This window comes from Dermacentor albipictus, chromosome 10, assembly GCF_038994185.2.
Source record: "Dermacentor albipictus isolate Rhodes 1998 colony chromosome 10, USDA_Dalb.pri_finalv2, whole genome shotgun sequence".
NCBI classification, from domain to species: domain Eukaryota; kingdom Metazoa; phylum Arthropoda; class Arachnida; order Ixodida; family Ixodidae; genus Dermacentor; species Dermacentor albipictus.
Genome location: NC_091830.1, coordinates 44,727,645 through 44,746,872, shown reverse-complemented (window position 1 = coordinate 44,746,872; position 19,228 = coordinate 44,727,645). Strand labels below are relative to the sequence as shown.

At 44.4% G+C, this 19,228-nt stretch overlaps 2 protein-coding genes across 2 annotated transcripts in view; one reads left to right on the top strand and one right to left on the bottom strand.

Moving 5' to 3' along the window:
- The window catches only part of LOC139050278 (venom metalloproteinase antarease TserMP_A-like), a 118,892-nt gene that overhangs the window by 37,483 nt on the left and 62,181 nt on the right, over positions 1-19,228 (top strand). The gene's annotated exons all lie outside the window — the stretch shown is intronic.
- The window catches only part of LOC139050801 (uncharacterized), a 33,284-nt gene that overhangs the window by 3,943 nt on the left and 10,113 nt on the right, over positions 1-19,228 (bottom strand). The window contains exons 3-8 of the mRNA XM_070527565.1: positions 13,667-13,713; positions 12,476-12,523; positions 5,992-6,027; positions 5,168-5,270; positions 2,869-3,023; positions 1,584-1,637 (exon numbers count right to left, since the gene is read on the bottom strand). Coding sequence (XP_070383666.1) covers positions 1,584-1,637; positions 2,869-3,023; positions 5,168-5,270; positions 5,992-6,027; positions 12,476-12,523; positions 13,667-13,713 — 443 coding nt within the window. The remainder of the gene's footprint in view (positions 1-1,583; positions 1,638-2,868; positions 3,024-5,167; positions 5,271-5,991; positions 6,028-12,475; positions 12,524-13,666; positions 13,714-19,228) is intronic.

Below are 19,228 nucleotides of genomic sequence, written 5' to 3'. Positions count from 1 at the left end.
CAACATAATATCCAAACGCTACAACTACGCAGGAAAATACAACGCCTGAAATTTCTTTTCTTGCTTAAAAACAACTGTTTGTCCCTCCAGCCGCAGGCTTATGTTAAACCACTTACAGCGCGCCGAACACGGCATCGTCACGCTGATTCCTTGACGCCTTATAACACCCGAACTAACCTTTTCAAGTTTTCATTCTTCCCTCGCACTGTAACAGATTGGAACAGCCTGCCATTATCACAATTGATAAACACCGATTCTATTGACCGCTTGTGTCTGTGATACTGGGGGTATTGCCATATGGGCAAACCTTGTTACTGTTTTCTTCTTTTTTTACACGTGAATATTGTATAATACCTTCCACATCATCCTTATTCTATTCAGTATTTTGCAATGAGCGCTCGTTCAACTTCTGGTATTTTTTTCGCTCTCTCGATAGTGGTTGCCAGTGCTCATATATGCGTGTGATACTGTTCTAATGTTTGTCAAGCTGCCTTCCTCCAGTGTACCTTCTCTTAATCTTATTAGTCGTCGCTTTCAGTTTTTGTTTTCTTATAATATTTACGTATGTTGCATTGCTTTTGTATTTTCTTTTCATGTCTGTATGTATATATAAGTACGTGCATACGCAAATATTTATGTATTCTGCCCCTCCTGCTTGGGCCCTCATTTGGGCCTGCAGTATTGTATAAATAAATAATAAATAAATGATCGGCTGTGGGCTCATTGCAATAGTCGTTTCACTTGGCGATGTTGTGCGTTCGTGGCAGCTAGCTATCACCCGGGTACTCTGCGCGGGAGTCGGCTACTCTACCACAGAGCCACGCCAGCGCTTGCAAGCCTGCAGCAGAAACAAGCCCTATACACGCGTCCTAGCGCACGCGGTGTCACATGCGCGCCGCGACACCTCTACACTTGCATACTTTTCATTGCAGTTGCATATTATTACACCAGGGGACACACCATGTAACAGTTGCGTAGCTAGCGGTACAAGGTAGGAGTTTCGGGCAAGACGACGAAGAATTAGCAGACGTATACAAAAATGCTAGAACGTAAAACATGTATAGCACAACCGATTAAAGCAAGCAGGCTAGAGGTGAATGTTTGTCACCACCCCGTCCCAAAGGAGATGCCAATGAATCATCATCATCATCATAATCATCATCATCATCGTCGTCATCATCATCATTAGCGGCAGAAGCAGCATCGTCATCCAGGGACCACACGGAGAATGCGGGAGATGAAAGTACAAGACGACGACCAAAACGAGAACAAGGAGAAAACGGGAGCCAACATTTCGACAAGTGGACTTGTCTATTTTTGTCGTGAAATACCAAGTCTGCTTGCCGCAACGTTGGCTGCTGCTTTCACCTTGTTCTCATTTTGTCACGTGACGTGATGTGTGCGCCACGTAGCGTCGATGCGTGCAAAATTTGCATTGCGTTTGTGTTGCATTCCACCAGCCGTCACGACATGTAGCAGTTGCATCGCATCGTGCCACGTGTCAAGGGATATGACCGCCCAAAGGTTTTCATTTATAAAAAAACAGCAAAAAGCAACCTAAGGCAACGTGTCGCCATACTTACTGTGACGCTGTCTCCTTCCATGCAGAGGTTTTGGATTGAGTTTTCCTCAGCGCACTTTCAAGTAAAAGGAGAAGAAAAACATCAATTATCAGGATGCGAAATCCTTACTGACTTAAGTGCATTGTAAGCAACATCTGCTTTGTATTCTTTCAGACGACATAGTGACACAGACGAAGTGTCCTACACCATACGTGTCCTATAACGCAGTGCAAGTTCTCCAAATGATAGTTGCTTACGGCGTTAGCAATACATGCTTTAAAGTTATGATAACGCCATGACACCAGAGGGGACAGAATGGAGAACAGAGCGCTGAAGTGTCCCCCGTCTCCCATGTCCCCTTGGGTGTCCTTGCGTTGTTATCAAAACTTCAAAACATGTTTTATCAAAAAGCCAAGCTTACACTCTTCTGCTGGTAAAAAGTGGCCTGTTGTAGTGTTACTTATTGTTCTTTACGCGTTCAGTGTTCTTGTGATTTGAATTGTGAGGTAATCCGGTCTCGCGGTGGCATCTTCTAGCCTCGTGGTAAGCTGAGCACATTGTTTGCTGGAAAGTACAGTTTAGTTGAATGATTGTTCACCTAAGAGGCATACATGAAACAACTCAATTTCAACCGTACTGGTACCTAATCTTGTTTAGTTGTCTGTCGCCGCCTACATTTTTAGGTGCCAATATGAAAGTGTTATTCTGTTTTTTTTTCATTCCGCAGCTAGTTATATCCAACGTGCTTTCCGGGTCCTTCTCAAGCCTTGTGTACGGTTAGCGAAATAATCACAAAATGCAAACGAAGACGCACATGCATAGACAGTGAGCGCCTTTTCGGTTGTTTTCTGCAGTTACTGCTTTACCTATAAGTGTACATTAGCAGCTAGCCCAACATTCAATGTTTGTAATTTTTCTAATGCGTTGAAGTCCGATGTACTTGCTATGTGAAGTGTAATTCTAAAAGTAATGCTACACTCTCTGCAATAAATATTTTGTATGAACAGAAACATGTATTGGCTAGCTGAGATGATAAGGAACTGGGGGCCCCAAGAAAAGCGTTGGTCCCAGCTTCGATAGCCTGGCTAAGGCTCATTATTGAAGCGCCCGGAGCATTCTTTCTGAAAAGAAAAGCCATCTGGGTTTGCTCTGTAGCTTCTCATGAGTCTCGGGTGAAAGACAATTTTACCCAGTTTATCAGAAAGTGTCCTAGCGGAAAGAACAGGGACTAACACATGCGAAAAGTTCTAAGTGTGAAAGTTGAAAAGTCAGTTATATTATACCGACTATCGATCATCTCTCTTACATTTCCCAGGCCATTGACGTCAGGAACACTCATAGTAACTGGTGCTGCGCAAGTGACCGTCACCATAGCCAGGTACTCCTCGCATGTGTAATTGTAGAGATTCGCCGGAAGAGGATATCCATTGGAGCACCACCGCACAATGAACTCTGTAACAGCTAGAACAACAACAAAAAACAAGTGTCAGCAATGAACGCGAAACAAAGGCTCGCAACTGGGCCGGCCGATTCACTGAGATCAAAACCGCTAGATCGCTCAAGCAGTAAGTTGAGCATACTTTAGTCAAATTATTAGGATTGGGACAAAACAACGAAGTCTGCCACTCAAGCTGCTTATGATTCAAATAGGACATTCCCCTAAAAAAAAATCTGGATAGGGATTGACAGGTCAGTTAAGGCGTAAAGTTAAGAGTCTACGTACCATACCGAAGCAAACACGAAAAAAAATGACTAAAGTATTATTATTTCTTTATTTTTATTTACTGATACTGCTGTCTCCACACGAGACATAGCAGGGGGTGGGTCAGTACAAAACTTCGAAGATACAAGAACACGTTTGCAGAATATAACAGGTCAATTGATCACACAAAAAAGCAGAACAGGTTTACATACTGCAGATCAAAGTTAAGTGAACTAATAATTACGACCAGAACATATATTTTTTTCACTTCTACAGAAAATTGTTCCCTGAGTAGTCGTCTAACGGATCCATCAAGCTTGTTCCACAATTCGATTGTTGAGGGAAGGAAAGAAAATTTAAAGCAGTTCAGTTGCGACCTAAGCGGGACAATGTTCATCGAATCAGTGCGCTTGGCGCTGCGCACAGAGCTGGTGACGAAAGATATAGGTACAGAGACATGAATAGAACTGACAGTTCTGTGAAGCGTGATAAGATGATCACATGTGCGTGTCTGAGTCAGCGACTGTAGGGATTGTAGCTGAGCATGCGAGGAGGGTGCGAAATGGCGATCGTACCGGCCGTATGTAAACAGTTGAAATAAATCAGTGTTCAAACGAATTTTACTCACGCAAACTTGGGTCACTAGGTATGTGCATTTACAAAAAAAAAAATTACGGTGATGGGTGGAACCGAATCAGTGCCATATACTCGTACGTTCATAAAAATCTTTATATATATATTCCCATACGTGTCATACGCCTGTCGGATGGCGCAGTGTGTCTAGAGGCAGCCAAGCACGGGGTAATTAAAGGTGTAAATGGTCAACCAGGGGCCAGCAAAATAATATAAGAGAAACAGAGACAGTGAATTGGATGAAAAGGATGAAAATAACTTATGGAGGGTTACAAGAATGAGAAAAAAGAATTTAGAAGGGAAAATCTGTACAATACCAACTGCAAAGCCTTGCTATTTGAGGCTCAATCTGGTTGCCTAAGGAGAAAAACATACCGGAGCAAATACTCGCAACAAGATAAGCCACGTGTATGCTGCAAAAAATGTTGAGGCAGCTCAGCAAATCCTAGTGTTATGTGAAGGGATTCGCCTAGCGAGACCAGTAGGTAGCGTACACCTTCCAGAAGCGCTTGGATTTAAAGTGGGCGGAAGCATAAAACCGGTCAGCAGTCGAGATAAGCAAAATACATATAAAATATTCGGAGAAAAAAGCTGGAAAGAGATTGATATGACCGGATCCGTTACAATCATAGGTAGTGGTACAAGATAGAAAAGTTTCGAAGAAGAAAAAAGATTAAGGAGATGTGATGCAAAGATGGTAGAAGGAGAAGCATGTATAGCATACCTGAATAACTCAAGGAGTCTAAGTGCCTATTTGTCATCAAGTTTCAAAGGGAATGACAAGAAATAATAATAATAATAATAATAATAATAATAATAATAATAATAATAATAATAATAATAATAATAATAATAATAATAATAATAATAATAATAATAATAATAATAATAATAATAATAATAATAATAATAATAATAATAATAATAACAATAATAATAATCAGAAGCACGAGACGAGCCAGGTCTTATATATGACGTGTTTCAGTGGTGGTACTAGGCCGTGTCACTAAATTGCTTTAATCCTAATATTATTACCGTCGACATCAATTGTGAGCTGGGTTCTGCACAATTTTACAGCTTTCGAATTTACACCGAGTTATGCTGTGTTGGTCAGACGTAAAATATATGAGCTATCCATCGAGAGCCACCTCTGCTTGCCTCCTCGTCAGTCTTCAAACCACGCCAAAGTTTTTAAATTAGTTCTCAGCGCCACAGAACAGACAGGAGAGAAACACTAAAAAAACACAAAGGCAAGCGGTTGTCAACGTACACAAGCTTTGGTCGCGATCCTCTTCGGGAAGCGTGGCCGCCACGGCATCGTTGAGTGCAGCCGTCAGTGCTTGGACTTTGTATTCAACGTCGTAGTTGGTGCACTGCAAATAACCAAGGAGCAAACAGATCACCGCATTGAACTGCTCCGAAGACAACAACAACAACAACAACAACAACAACAACAACAACAACAACAACAACAAATGGTCAAAATGTCGACTCACTGATGACAGCTAGCAGACTGTGATGATTTGCGGCATGTAAAACTTAGTGTGTCAAAATTCCATCGTCACACAGGAGAAGGCGATGACTTTCCCAGTGGCTCGACATCCTGCTGCACTTTTGCGGCAAATAGCTATGCCCCTCAAGGTACACGACCTTCTTTTGTTTTGAATGGGGCAACGTGCCCATGCTCACGATATCAAACCACAAGCTGGAGATATTCTCACACAACCAATACCAGCTTTCTAACGTTGGCATTAGCAAAAAGCAGATGTGCAGGCTATTTCTGCTCTAGCAAAAAAGGGTTGCGGTTAGCGTAACTAGAATTAAACATGTATTACCACCTCTGTACCGCTTGAAATTGGCAGCACCGTCTTTCCTCAAAGCCCGTTTCACAAATACATTACCGACGAGAGAGATCAAACACTACCCCTTCAAACTGCCACCCGCATGTCAGGGCCATTTCGGCAGAACTCGGCGCGAATTTTAGGTATAGCACACAATAATTTTCGTAGTTACTCCAGGTTTCTCTGGGGCACATACGTCTCCGTAACAGATGAGAAAATTGAGAAAGATCATTCGATTTTTCGGAGCACTTACGTTGATCAATCCGCGCACTTTCTCCGTGTCGTTTTCCTGCAACAACAAGAAGCGGGCGTGATTATCAATTTTCTTGTAGCGCAAAAAGTTGGGGGCGACGCCCCCTTGCGGCCAAGGCAAACATTAGATCAGGATAATATATGGACATGCATAAAGGAGAATTTGGGAAACCCGGTGATGCACTAGTTAGCAAAATAAACGAAAAACATGTTAGTCCGCTGAAATTTCGTATTATAGAGGCTGGGACACTGCAGAACACTCAACGAAAGCGCAAAAGTGTGCTGAGGGAGCGTGAGGTAAAGGAGGCAGCGTGTGCTCCTGTCCCGATTTCGATGTTTTTCGTTACGAATTAGCAGCTCTCACCGCTGAGGATCTTTCTTCAGTACGAAAACACGTCAAACTATTCGCAGCCAGGAGGTCATGATGACTAAATATTGCGAAATTCTTCACAGGAACGATTGGCATAGACAATTGCTCAAAAACCAGAAATGCGCTTTATTTGAGTGTATAATATTACCGCGCCTGTGCTCCGTTGAAGAAGATTGTTGTTGATGTTGTTGATGTTGAGTTTAATGGCGCATAAGCAACGAAGGCCATCATGCGCCAACAGCAAGGTATAATGTAGGGAAAAGCTGGGTAACCTCAAAAGGTCCTTTTCTGATTGAGGACCCCGAGGATTCCAACAAATTAAATAAACACCTCAGCGTTCTTCTCAGACATGAGAAGGTGGATGAGGTGTGTTACTGGATGTGAAAGAGAACAAGGTCAGGCTTTACAATTTTTCAAGAAAACTGGTTTCTTTTAAAAAGCTAAATATATGAATTGTGCCAACCAGTGCATCTTCGCTTAAAATCAATGAAGGATGAAAAGGAATGCATTCGCTGTAAAATGGCGTAAAATATTTTTTTCTCAATGTCTCAAGTTGCCTGCAGGAGAGTAAAATGTGGGCCACTGTGAGTTCGTCTCCGCATTTGTCACAAACACGCTTGTCTTTTTTTGTCAGCAAGTAATTATGGGTGAGGTGCGTGTGTCCAATGCGGAGTCGACATAAGACAACTTCAATAAAGCGTTCTTGGTGTGAACATGACTTCCACTCTTCGATGATGGGTTTTACAAGGCGTAGCTTATTGTTCGTTTGATTGTTCCATGCGGACTGCCACTTTTGTTTCAGTTTATGGCACACAAATTTCATGCAATCTCTGTAAGGAATTCTTATGTTTTTGATTTGCTTATTTCGAGATTTCGCTGCACTCTCGTCTGCTTTCTCATTTCCACAGATTCCTACGTGGCTCGGCACCCAACAAAATTTGATGTTTTGTCCCCGCCTCGCGGCTTCTGTTATGTCGTGTAGGATGTCACCGATTATTGGCAGAACTGCATTCCTAGGCAGAAGTGCTGTAAGTATGCTTAGTGAGTCTGTATAAATGATGCTGTTTTCAATGTTTTCATGTAATATTCTTTCCACAGCCATGGAAATTGCATGACTCTCTGCAGTGAGAATTGATGCACATTGCGGCAGCCGTACTATTTCTTCCCAGCTATTCTGTATCACAGCACATCCCACGTAGTGTGCAGCTTTGGAACCATCGGTGTAAAATGCTGTATATTCCACATATTTTTCTTTTAGTGCTAAATATTCTTGTAATATATGTTCCTGCGGCGTTAGTTTTTTCTGAAAACGTGTTAATGAGAAGTCACAAACAGAAGGCAAGCAATACCATGGTGGCAGTGGATCGGGTTTCTGCGCAATACCAGGCAGTGTGTCCGTTACATGCAACTCTTGTAATTTCTCTTCAAAACGGAGAAGGAGTGGTCTGATAGCCTGGGGTTTGTTTGTGAATAATATTCTAGATGGGCATTTGCTAACTATTGGGTAACATATATGTTTTGGCAAGGAACGGATTTTTAGAACATACGAGCATGTCAGCATGCTTCTTCTGTCGGCAAGTGGGGGTTCGTTAGTTTCTACATACAAACTGGTTATGGGCGACGTCCTGTAGGCACCAGTTGACAAGCGTAAACCTAAATTGTGTACTGGGTCCAATAGTTTCAAATATGATGATCTAGCGGAGCCATACACTATACACCCATAGTCTAAGGAGGAGCGTATGACGGAGCGGTATATTTGTAGAAGGCATGCCCTATCAGAGCCCCAGCGTTTCCGTGAAAGGACTTTAAGTATATTGAGTGCTCTAGAGGCCTTGTTTTTCACCGTGTTTATGTGAGGTAGGAATGTTAGCTTTTTGTCAAATGTAATGCCAAGAAATTTGTGCTCGTTTTTTACTGGGGGTTCGGTTTAATTAAGGTGTAGGGTGGGATCAGCCTGTAAACCTCGCTTCAGCGAGAACATAACGGCCACTGTTTTCTGTGGAGAAAACTGGAACCCATTTTTATCTGCCCATGTTGCTAGTTTATTTATTGTTAACTGTACTTGCCTCTCGCATGTTGATACGCTTGATGATGTGCAAGCTATCTGGAGATCATCAACGTAAACTGAATACATAATGGATTTCGGGATTATTTGTGCTAGGGAATTCATTTTTACAATAAAGAGTGTAGTGCTTAAGATACACCCTTGTGGTACCCCATTTTCCTGACTGAACTTCCTTGAGAGAGTTGAACCGAGGCGCACATGGAAGGAACGGTTGGACAAAAAGTCCCGCAGGCAGTTTAACATCCTGCCGCGAATGCCCAGATCTACTAGGTCGCGGAGAATGCCATACCTCCAGGTAGTATCATAAGCCTTGTCTAGATCAAAGAAGACGGCAAGGCAGTGTTGTCTATGGATGAATGCCTCTCGAATTGTGTTTTCAAGTCGAATGAGGTGATCAGTTGTAGAGCACGTTTTTTTAAAACCACATTGATGGATGCCGAGTAGTTCACGGGAGTCTAGAATAAACATCAATCTAATATTCAGAATGCTCTCGAAAGATTTCGCCAGACAGCTGGTAAGGGCTATTGGCCTATAACTACCGGGAGGTGTCGGTGGCTTTCCGGTTTTCAAAAAGGGTACAATAATAGCTTGTTTCCAGGCCTCCGATATTTTCCCTTGTAACAGTATCTTGTTAAAAAAATTCAGAAGTGCATTTATAGCGGATTCGGAAAGATGTGCCAGCATTTCATAATGAATTTCATCGGGCCCTGGTGCGGTTTGTTTGCCGGCAGACACTACTCTAGTGATTTCTTGATGGGTGATTAAACTATTATACGGCTCATTTGTGCTGCCACTAATCGGAAGCCTTTGCTTTTCAGCCACGTTCTTATATTTTAAAAATGACTCAGTGTAGTGTGAAGAACTAGAGACTGCAGCGAAATGTTCTCCTAATATGTTGGCCTGTTCCTCTATACTTGTTTGGATGCCAGGGCTTCTCAGGAGAGGAATTGTAAATGGGAAGTAGCTACCATGGAGCTTACGTACCTGCTCCCAGATTTTTTTTGATGTGACTGTGCTATTTATTGATGAAACGTATGCTTGCCATGACGTCTTTTCGGCATTACGGCGGACGTATCGTGCTTTAGCTCGTGCCTTTTTAAAGATTAGGAGGTTGTCCTGAGTGGGATATCGGCGAAGGACACCCCAGGCTTTGTTTTGTTTTCGCTTTGCTTCTTTGCATTCCCGAGTCCACCACACCTTGTGATTTTGTCTCACCACTCCTGAAGTCTGGGGGATAGCTAAACGGGCAGCGGCTAAAATACAGGTTGTGAGTTGTTCATTGAGATCATCGACACTAAGGTCTTCAGAAAAGACTTCATCTAGATTGGCTTTTTCTCTAAACAGTGTCCAGTCAGCTGCTTGGAGCTTCCATCGTCGTGGTTTGTTTGGAATGATTGCAGGTGAGGATGGAAGAGTGATTATGACTGGTAGATGATCGCTTCCATATAGGTTATCTATGACGTCCCATTTAAAATCGTTAAAAATACAAGGTGAACTAAAAGACAAATCGATGCAGCTCATCTTTCCTGAGCTTGCGGAGCAGTATGTTGATTTGCCAGAATTCAACACACAAACATTATTGCTTAAAATAAAATCTTCTATAATTTGTCCTCTTACTTCTGTTTTCTCGCTTCCCCAAAAACTGGAATGCGCATTAAAATCCCCGACAACCAGATAGGGTTCTGGTAATTGTTGGAACAGGTCCTCTAACTCATGAAGGGTTATTTTTAGGTGTGGTTCTAAATACACAGAGCACACCGTAATCGTTTTGTATGAGAGCAAAGTGGCTGCCACAGCTTCAAATTTAGTTTTTATTTTGACTTCACGAGCTGCAATGCTACTTTGTACAATGATGGCTACCCCTCCTGAGAGCCTGTTTGCTTGCTCTCGGTCACGGCGAAAGACTTTGTATTTTTTTAGTACACTTGTATGCTGAGGACCTAAGTTCGTTTCCTGTAGGCACATTGCTACAGGAGAGAAAGAATTTATTATCTCTTTTATATCACTAAAATTATTTAGGAGTCCTCTGCAATTCCAGTGTATTAGGAACGCCATATTGATTTATGTGTGCGGGGTCGGGATACGTTTAATTGGTTTTCGCCCCGTGATTCGGGGGTTTTCCTTATACGCAGTATCCAAGGAGTTCCGCCGTCCCTGTGACGTTGACGGCACGGAACCACCCTGGCTCGTCTCCATTACCTCATCAGAGGCGCTGGAGGGTCGTGCAGACTGCACGTCGGCACTTTTTTCAGACCTCTCCTCGTGGGCAGAGGCCTTGAGGCTTGCCAACTCGAGGGACGGCATAGCCTGCTTTGCGGCTGGTGGAGCAGCGTGAGCTGCTACCACCGGGGGCGAGGATGGCTCCGTCCCAGCCTCACTATGTGTGGTCTGGGCAGGTGCCGGAGGCCGGTGTGGTGGATCGCCCTGTCGCACCACATCGGCGAAGTTCATGTTCGGTTTAAGTGAAAACTTGTGTTGGGCTAGGATGCGGTTTCTGGCCTCTTTGAATGAAATGTTCTCAATTGTTTTCAATGTAATGATTTCTTTTTCTCTCTTCCATGAGGGACAAGATCTGGAGTATGCAGCATGCTCTCCTTCACAGTTCGCACAACGAGGTGCTGCTTCGCATATTTCAGAAGTATGGTCTTTGGATGCGCATTTCGCGCAGGTTTTGCGACCACGGCAACTCTGGGAGCCGTGGCCAAATCTCTGACAGTTAAAGTAACGTCGAGGATTCGGTATGTATGGGCGAACTGCAACTTTCGTATACCCAACTTCAATTGTCTCTGGAAGAGTGCAGCAGGTGAGAGTCAAAATTATGTGCTTGGTAGGTAACTCTTTGTTATCTTTTCTTATCTTAATTCTCTGAACATTGCTCACATTTTGTTCGGAAAGCCCATTGAGCATTTCTTCTTCGGAGAGATCCAAAAAGTCAATTTCAGAAATCACCCCGCGCACTGTGTTCAGCGATCTATGGGTTGAAATTGAGATGGGGATGTCTTCAAACGACAAGATATTAGGAAGTTTGCACACTTGAGCTTTGCTTCGGATTTCTAGCAGTAGGTCACCGCTAGCAAGCTTTGTTACTTTATAGCTAGTGCCTATGGCTTCTTTCAGACATCTTGCTACTATGAACGGAGATATCTTTCTAGCTGGTTTTTCTGGTTTTTCACTGTGTATCACGTGATACTTAGGGAAGACTTCTTTGGTTGTTTGGAAAAAATCAGCAGTGACATCGGTCCGCCCTCTTTTCTGAGGGCGATCTGGTTTGGAAAGAGGAGGTGCCATGGGAAAATGTATTATTCGGCCGCGGAGCCAGCCACCCACCATGGAGCCCTACAAGGGGACGGGAGAGGAACTTGTAGGCAAGTCCTCCCCACGCCAGCTGTACAGCGCAACTATAACCAAATATGGCTGAACTCAGGACAGCTCGCCACACAAGGTTAACCATAGCCACCAAGGAAAAAACGGAAAACGCAAGAAGAGATGAGGAGACAGGAGAGTTGTGAGAAAGGAGATAGGAAAGTGAAAGATATAGGGGAGGACAGGAAAAGGCGAGTGCCGATTTCCCCCGGGTGGGTCAGTCCAGGGGTGCCGTCTACGTGAAGCAGAGGCCAAAGAGGTGTGTTGCCTCCGCCGGGGGGCCTTAAAGGTCCGAACACCCGGCATCGGGTCAACCCCCAGGATCCCCCTTTCCCCGGACACGGCTAAGCCGCGCACGGCTACACGCGGGAGGGTCCGACCCTCGTGTGCTCGGGTCCGTGGTGTCGCAACACACCAAACGCCTGCTTGCGCAGACGCCCCTGCGGGGCGTTGAAGAAGAGGAGAACGCGAGTGTGCAATAGCGCATTTGTAAAAGCGCAGTGAAGAAGAAGTCGCGGTTGCGCTTATAATTAAAGCGGCGACCTGCTGCTGTGCCTCCGGCTCTACAACCCCTGTTTTTGTAGTTTTTACATGCGGTTAGTTATTTTTTGTTGTTTTTTTCACTCTACGTGAAGTTTCTTGGAACGGGCAACGTTCTGCAGCCTGAAAAAAAAGAAGTTGACTCACGTTGAACGGCGTGCAGATGTCAAAAGGCTGTTGGTCGTAGCAGTGGGTCTGGTAAAATATAAGCAACGTTACAAGTGCATAAGTGCACTGAGGTTTCCCAACACTGGCCAGGTGCTAAACAAAGTTCCCAAGGAGGCTGGGTGGCTGTCATGGCAACAGAGGAAGAGTTGATTGTTTTCGTCCTGCAGATACCTAACAACAGCGTTTCTTCCTCGCCGTAAATAAACATGGTAAAAAAATTCATTTCTCTAACATTGTTTTTCCATAAGTTATTCAAGAGAGTACACTGCTCAAACGTTGTTTAAAAGGTCAACAAACGTAAACATTAAACCAATCGTGACTGCCGGATCAATGTGCCACACTTCTAGCATATGAGCTTTTTTCAAGATATATCGCTTCTTTCACACATTGAATTTCAACAATTAACTGTTGCATGCTTGTTGATTGAAAATCTTTATTTGAATGTAGACGGAATGAAAATAATACTGTATCGCTTGTGTTAATCAGACTCTATTGGACTTATTTTATAATTTGCAAATGCTTCGACCATTATGTTATTTATTTACTGCAAGCAAGTAGTCTTACATGGGCTATGGGACTTCTTTCTGTACGTTTATATGCAATGTGCCAATTAGTTAGATTGTACTTAGCCCAGGATTAGACGTGGCATTATTAATAACAACATACTGGGAACGACCGGAAAGGTAGTTCTGCAATTATTTAAGTGGAGTACCTCGTATTCCAAAGTACGGTAGTTTGCTAAGAAGTATTTTATGTTTAATAGAATCAAACGCTTTGCTGAGGTCTAGAAAAACACCTAATGTGTACGTTTGCTTTTCTATGTTGTTAATAAGTTGTTGGACACAGTCTATGTTGTTAGATACAGTTGACCTTTAATGAACAGAAATTACGACAGGTTGACCAGAAAAGCGTGGCTCTAGCCTGCGTTACCTCTCACGGGAAGCAGGTAGACGGCAGGTGACTCTGCTATAATACAATGAACTGTATACACACAGTCTAATACGCGGTATGCGCACTATGCACGTGCTAAGCGCGACAGTAACGCGTCCACGCCAAACGCCCTGGCTCAAACAAACTTCACGCATCGTTAAGCACCCAACATATGTTGGCTGCAAGTACACATATGCACTGCAATAGTGAGATCCAGCCAACATGTAAGAAAGCGCTTACCATATCAGCCGTAAGGAAGTCGGGTACAGTGATGGTAATGCAGGGTGCTGCAAGGAAGGGAAAATGAAAGGTCCAAGGAAGGCGTCGAGTATATTGTGGTGGAAACAATAGTCAGAAACGCATACAGCCTACGTACAAAGTAGGATAAGATCGTCATTTCCTATTTTCACGTGGAAAAACGGAAGCTGCTATTTAAATTAGACCTATCCAGTAATAAAATATCGATTCTTTTTCAGAGGAACGTTTCAGCGGTGCTCTTTATGCCGAATTTCGGATAGTTCAAGCTCAAGTAACGTCTCCTGCGCAGGATGAATGACAGGGCGTTCATTAGCGTCTTCTATTTACCTCTTGTGACTACTTTACAAATATTTCTGCCAGTTGGAATATCGTAGTGTCATGCCCACTTTCAAGCGCAATGGTTGTTAAAACATGTTTTACGAGTATTGTGTTTTTCAAGTGATCTCTGGTGCCGCATTATAGCATGCGGTGGTGGCACTTGAACTGCGAGAATCGCAAGCATTGCTCGAATCGTAACACGAGAACGTTTAAGTATTCCGTGAGCGCAAGTTGTTTTCGAGAAAGTGAACTCGAGCATATCTATTGTGGCATCGCGCTCTCTCGGTCAGAAAATGAAGGTGGCATCACGGATGTCCGCTATGCGTATAAGTACAGGAAGTAAATTTGTAAACTTTTAGTTTTATGTTTGGCATGTGTGTGTTTCCTATCTCTCCCCCCTTCCCTTTCTTTCTGTTGAGGGATCGCAACTTCTGTAGCTCGGTGATGGTGTGCGGACTGACGGAACAATTGTTTGGTTTACCTGTCAATATTAGTGCGCATGGTTTGCTGAGTTACAGTCACCTGTGCTGTTATTGTTATTAGTACATCCATAGACTTCTGCTTTGTGAGTACAGGTCAGGCAGTATTTTCCGCAGCAAACGCTCGTGTGCTTGAGTTTTCGTACGCTTGAAGGAAATCTCACGTGATCATCAGTTTCTAACGAAAATGCTCTTAAATAGTCGACAGATTGTTGAAACGCCTGCTGCAGTGCACGTTGCCTTCTTATTGACCTCTCCTTTTGGCTTTACAAATTCTGTGCATCACGCACACACACACGCACACGCACACGCACACACACACACGCACACGCACACAACAAAGCGTTAACAAGTATTGTTTGCCTAACGTGGTCCAGAGATTCTGCAGCGGGTTGTGTGCGAATGTCTACGGACGATACACGAAGAAAAAAAAATGCAACACTAAGCCACTCAAAGATGACACTCTAAATCAGGTCAGACTATAAAGAATTAGCTGAAAATTCTATTTTCATTCTATAGGTGTAAGTTTACATCTATGGATTTCTAGCGGAGAAAGCGGAAAGCCCAGTTAAATTTGTTTAAATGCAGTGACCAAACCGCACCACCCGTGCGTCATCGCGACACCACAGACGTCAGTGGATCTTTTCTCGTAATTTGTTTTATCGTGCTAAAGAGTTCCCCCACACAGGAGAACTCACCGTGAAAATCTGTGACGCACCGATAAGCTAGCGTAGAAATTTAGGGAGGGCGCTAACAGGCACCTTTCATTTTGAGTATATATATATTTTTTCAACCTTGGGCATAGGGTTCGTTGAAGTTATGACTTTGCTTCTCTGCGCTATGGAAACGCGATTTGTATATGAATCGTAATATTAATCTTTATAGACGCCTTAAGTTTACACGCTGAGTGTAGATGATCTATAATTTTCGCTGCAAAAGAAAGAATTAACGGCACTGCGGCATCCCCTCGTACATGTTTTCTCAGGATTAGGATCCAGATTTATACGTTTGTACGACGGGAGAATATAGTTATTGTTGCCTCAAAAGTGAATATAGTGTTTGGGTGAGTGCGCTTCGTCGTTTGCTTCATTCTCGGGCTGCCACAAGGAAAGGTTTTTTTCATGAAGTTTCTTACCAAGGTTACTAGAGAGAACTTGGGAAAGGCGATCGTTCAGCCAATTCGTTTAATCTTCGTTCGTGTGGTTTCAGGAGTTCTTGTTAGCGTCATTATCTTCCCAAATTTCAAAGGATTTGCAGTTTTCAAAGCAGAGCAGAGAAATTACCCTTTGCTTATAGCATAGCATGGTGAAATATTGCATTTATATGACACAACAGTTTTTTTTAAATTGAAAATCGCAAAGACATTTGAACACAAAGGGTAAACATGTAGGCAAATCTTTCTGCTGCCCTGCATTGCCACGCCGGCTGAACTGCCATACGTGAAGCTCGGTCCACAGACACAGTGGTCTGAGTTCCCTCTATTAAGTATTGCAGGAAAATCTGGGCTTAGCGGCACTCGCTGTAGAACGCACTTACATAGGGAGCGCGGCCGCTCTAACCACGTTACAGCACTGAAGCGCGTAGGTTGGGTAGTTGTGCTTCAAAAAATAATCATTAATAAATGAAAACAAAAGTGTACTGCATGGTCTTCACTAACTATGAAGCCAGCTTTTTTAAAACTAAGCTCTCTTTGCCTCTTCTTCCGACTTTCGGGGCGTTGCTGCTGCTGTGGTCTTGCTCGCACGTGCCGCTAGGTTCCTTGTAACACCACCAGATGGCACTCTTCGTCGCGGCAGCGCTTCACAGTTTGTGCGTATGGCACATGCTGTGCTTGCTTTCCTATGCGGCAAAAATGCAGATGCTGGGCTGTGGAGGTCGCATGCTCGGCTGGTACAGTGTAAACAGTTGCGTAGCTAGGTCGTCTGGCACCCGGGGCCCATAGGTCTTCTGTCACCCCCTTCCCCGGGTGTAGCCGGCCGAAAGAGGGGTGTCTTCAGACGTATATGACACCCCCCCCCCCCCTCACTGGCTCCTTGCACCCGGGGCCCACGGCCCCCCGGCCCCCCCTGTTGCTACGCCACTGAGTGTAAACGTTACAATCGTGCATAGTCTGGAGAGCGCGCTTGGAGATGGCGTCTCACCAGCGTGCTCGCGAAGTATGCAGAAGCAGCACGTAAACACGCGCCAGCAAAATGGCTCCTAAGTGTGCAGTCAGCGTCGAGGACACCCAGGCCTGACAGAAGCGTCGCGCGGAACAGAAGCGTCTTCGCTACGTAGCGAAACTTGGTGCATACGACGAATGCATGTGCAATGTGTACATACAACTATAATCACAATTGAATTACGTGCAACCACGTAATTCAATTAAAGTTCAACGCTTTCTGCCACGACGCGATGTGCCATGTGAGGCAACGATAATGCTCAGCGCTCTCAGAGATTACGGACAATGTCGCACGACAACGCCTCAAGCAAACACGTCTCCCTGCGTGTTCTGTGGACTACGCAGGTGAACAGCAGTAGTGCACGTGAGGTAGCGCTTAACATCAAATCGCCACTCTCGTATTGGACCAAACGCTGAAGAAATTACACATTCGCTGCCAGCATCGGCGCTAATTATCGTCAGTGAAAGGAAACAACATGCAAAGATTCGCTTACATGGACAGGGCGTGGGATCCGCCAGCTTCTTTTTTTAGATTTCAAATTGTTTAGCGTCGCTGTGCACGCACAACGGAAACGACCATTCTTCATCTGCTGATCTCGAATGCAATGACATCTTGTCTCGTGGCGATCGACCACGTCTATGCGGTCACAGTGAATCACATTATTTAGGCTAAAATAAATTCCAAGTACTGCTGTTAGCTCTAACGCAAAGTTAATTTGCAAACAGCGCCTAAAATAACAAACATATGTGCACGTAGAGCTTTACATTGACATTGTGAACAATTTCGAACCACACTTTCCCACGCAGCCGAAGGGCCACCTGCTGCGGCGCAACGTATTAGCGCAAGGCCTCTCCAAATCATGCCGCGTCGCTGGCGCATTACTTACCATACCCTCCTTTCGCCACGCTAACAAGGAAGGCGAGAGCTACAGCGAGGCACTGCTTCATGTTGAATGTTGCGCGAGTAACTATTGCAAACAAGCATCTGAATTGAAAGACGTTCCTTTTATGCAGCACTGCATGCTAAATTGCTGTGAACGTCATCATGGTTGGTGCGGCTCGTGCGTGAAAATACGTGCGGAAGGAAAACACCTGGTTCACGTTGCCCGTGGCGGAGCAACGGCACGTGCTGAGAGTAACAGCGTGCAAAGCCCGCGAGGCATTTGCTGCGGGCGTCAAAGAAGGAAGAACACCTACTCCACTCTCGGCAGGATGCTATTTCGCGAGGAAACAGAACAGCGTGCCCTTCGACCGGATGTGATGCAGCTGAAGAGGCGGCGGTAAAGCCGAAGCGAATACACGTGTGCTTCGTCGAGCGGGACTCCCGAAACGTGCCTGCTGCGTCCGGCCTCGACACCGGCGAGGTTACTAATCCCTGACGTCATACGTAAATAAATAGAAGAAGGATAATGCAATTTTTAGACGCGAGTGCAATAAAATACCGATGCACAAAGGCTAGTCGGAAGCTACTAAAATTGCAAACGCTCCGCGTGAGCGAGTTCTATCGCCACTGCTAACATCCCGCCGGCAGAGACCGACGCGGTCGCTTGCTCCTGGCAGATCCCGTTCACGACTGCCAGCAAGTACCTCCTCCGACAGTGCTGCCCCCTGGCCTCTGCATACGCAGCTGTGTCCGTGCAGTATATATTGTCCATATCGTCATTGGAGTATGTGGATTGAATTTCTTGCGCGCGTGCTTTGTGCTTTTCTTTGTTGTACTCAGGACGCATGTTCTTGTAAATTAGAGCAACTGTAATTTTGCGTCTCGCCGAAGGAGGGAATGGTGTCACTGTCATAGCCAAAACACAGCATTCGAGTCAAAACGAGAAATTAAGAAATGGACAAAGGACTAGGCGACTCCAGTACCAACGACTGGAAAAAGTCTGCCATTGAGCGATGTGAAGACAGACGTGAAGATATGAAATCAATGTGCTTTGCCGAGTATATGAACAAGTGTCGTCCACAAAACGATACCTATTACAACAACGAGCCATTCTACGCTGTCATGCTTTCCTAGAATCCTATGAGGTAAACTTTAAACGGGGACATGTACTGCTATTCTACCCATTTAGAGAGGTGGACATTCTGGATTGCAACAAATTTCTGGAGGTCTTTGACGAAAACCTGACGTGGATCTTGATGCGCAAAAGCAAATGTACGCACATGTACGATATTCGTGATCTGTCAACTCTGTGTGAACAGATGGCGAATGAAGAAAGAGAGCGCCTAGGAGAGGCCGAGGCTGCTCAACGTGAAAGGCAGATGTCACACTCATCTATTGCGAGAATTGTTGATGCTGCCGACAACTCAGACATTTTTGGCGATATCGAATCCGAGCAACATCAGACCATATTGGTTACCTTACGTTGTCCAGCGGTCCAGGATAGAACGGACGCCTTGCCCATGGATGTGGTTCTGGAGAAAATGCACCTCACAAATTCTGGCCAATTTTATATCTCGCGAGAAGTCGTGAACCAAATTAAAACTCCAAGTTCAGGACCACTGGAAATCTTCACGGGAGCAACAGGTTGTGGCAAAAGGTTTGTCTTGAGATTGAATGTGTACCTGTACAACAGATACTGTAAC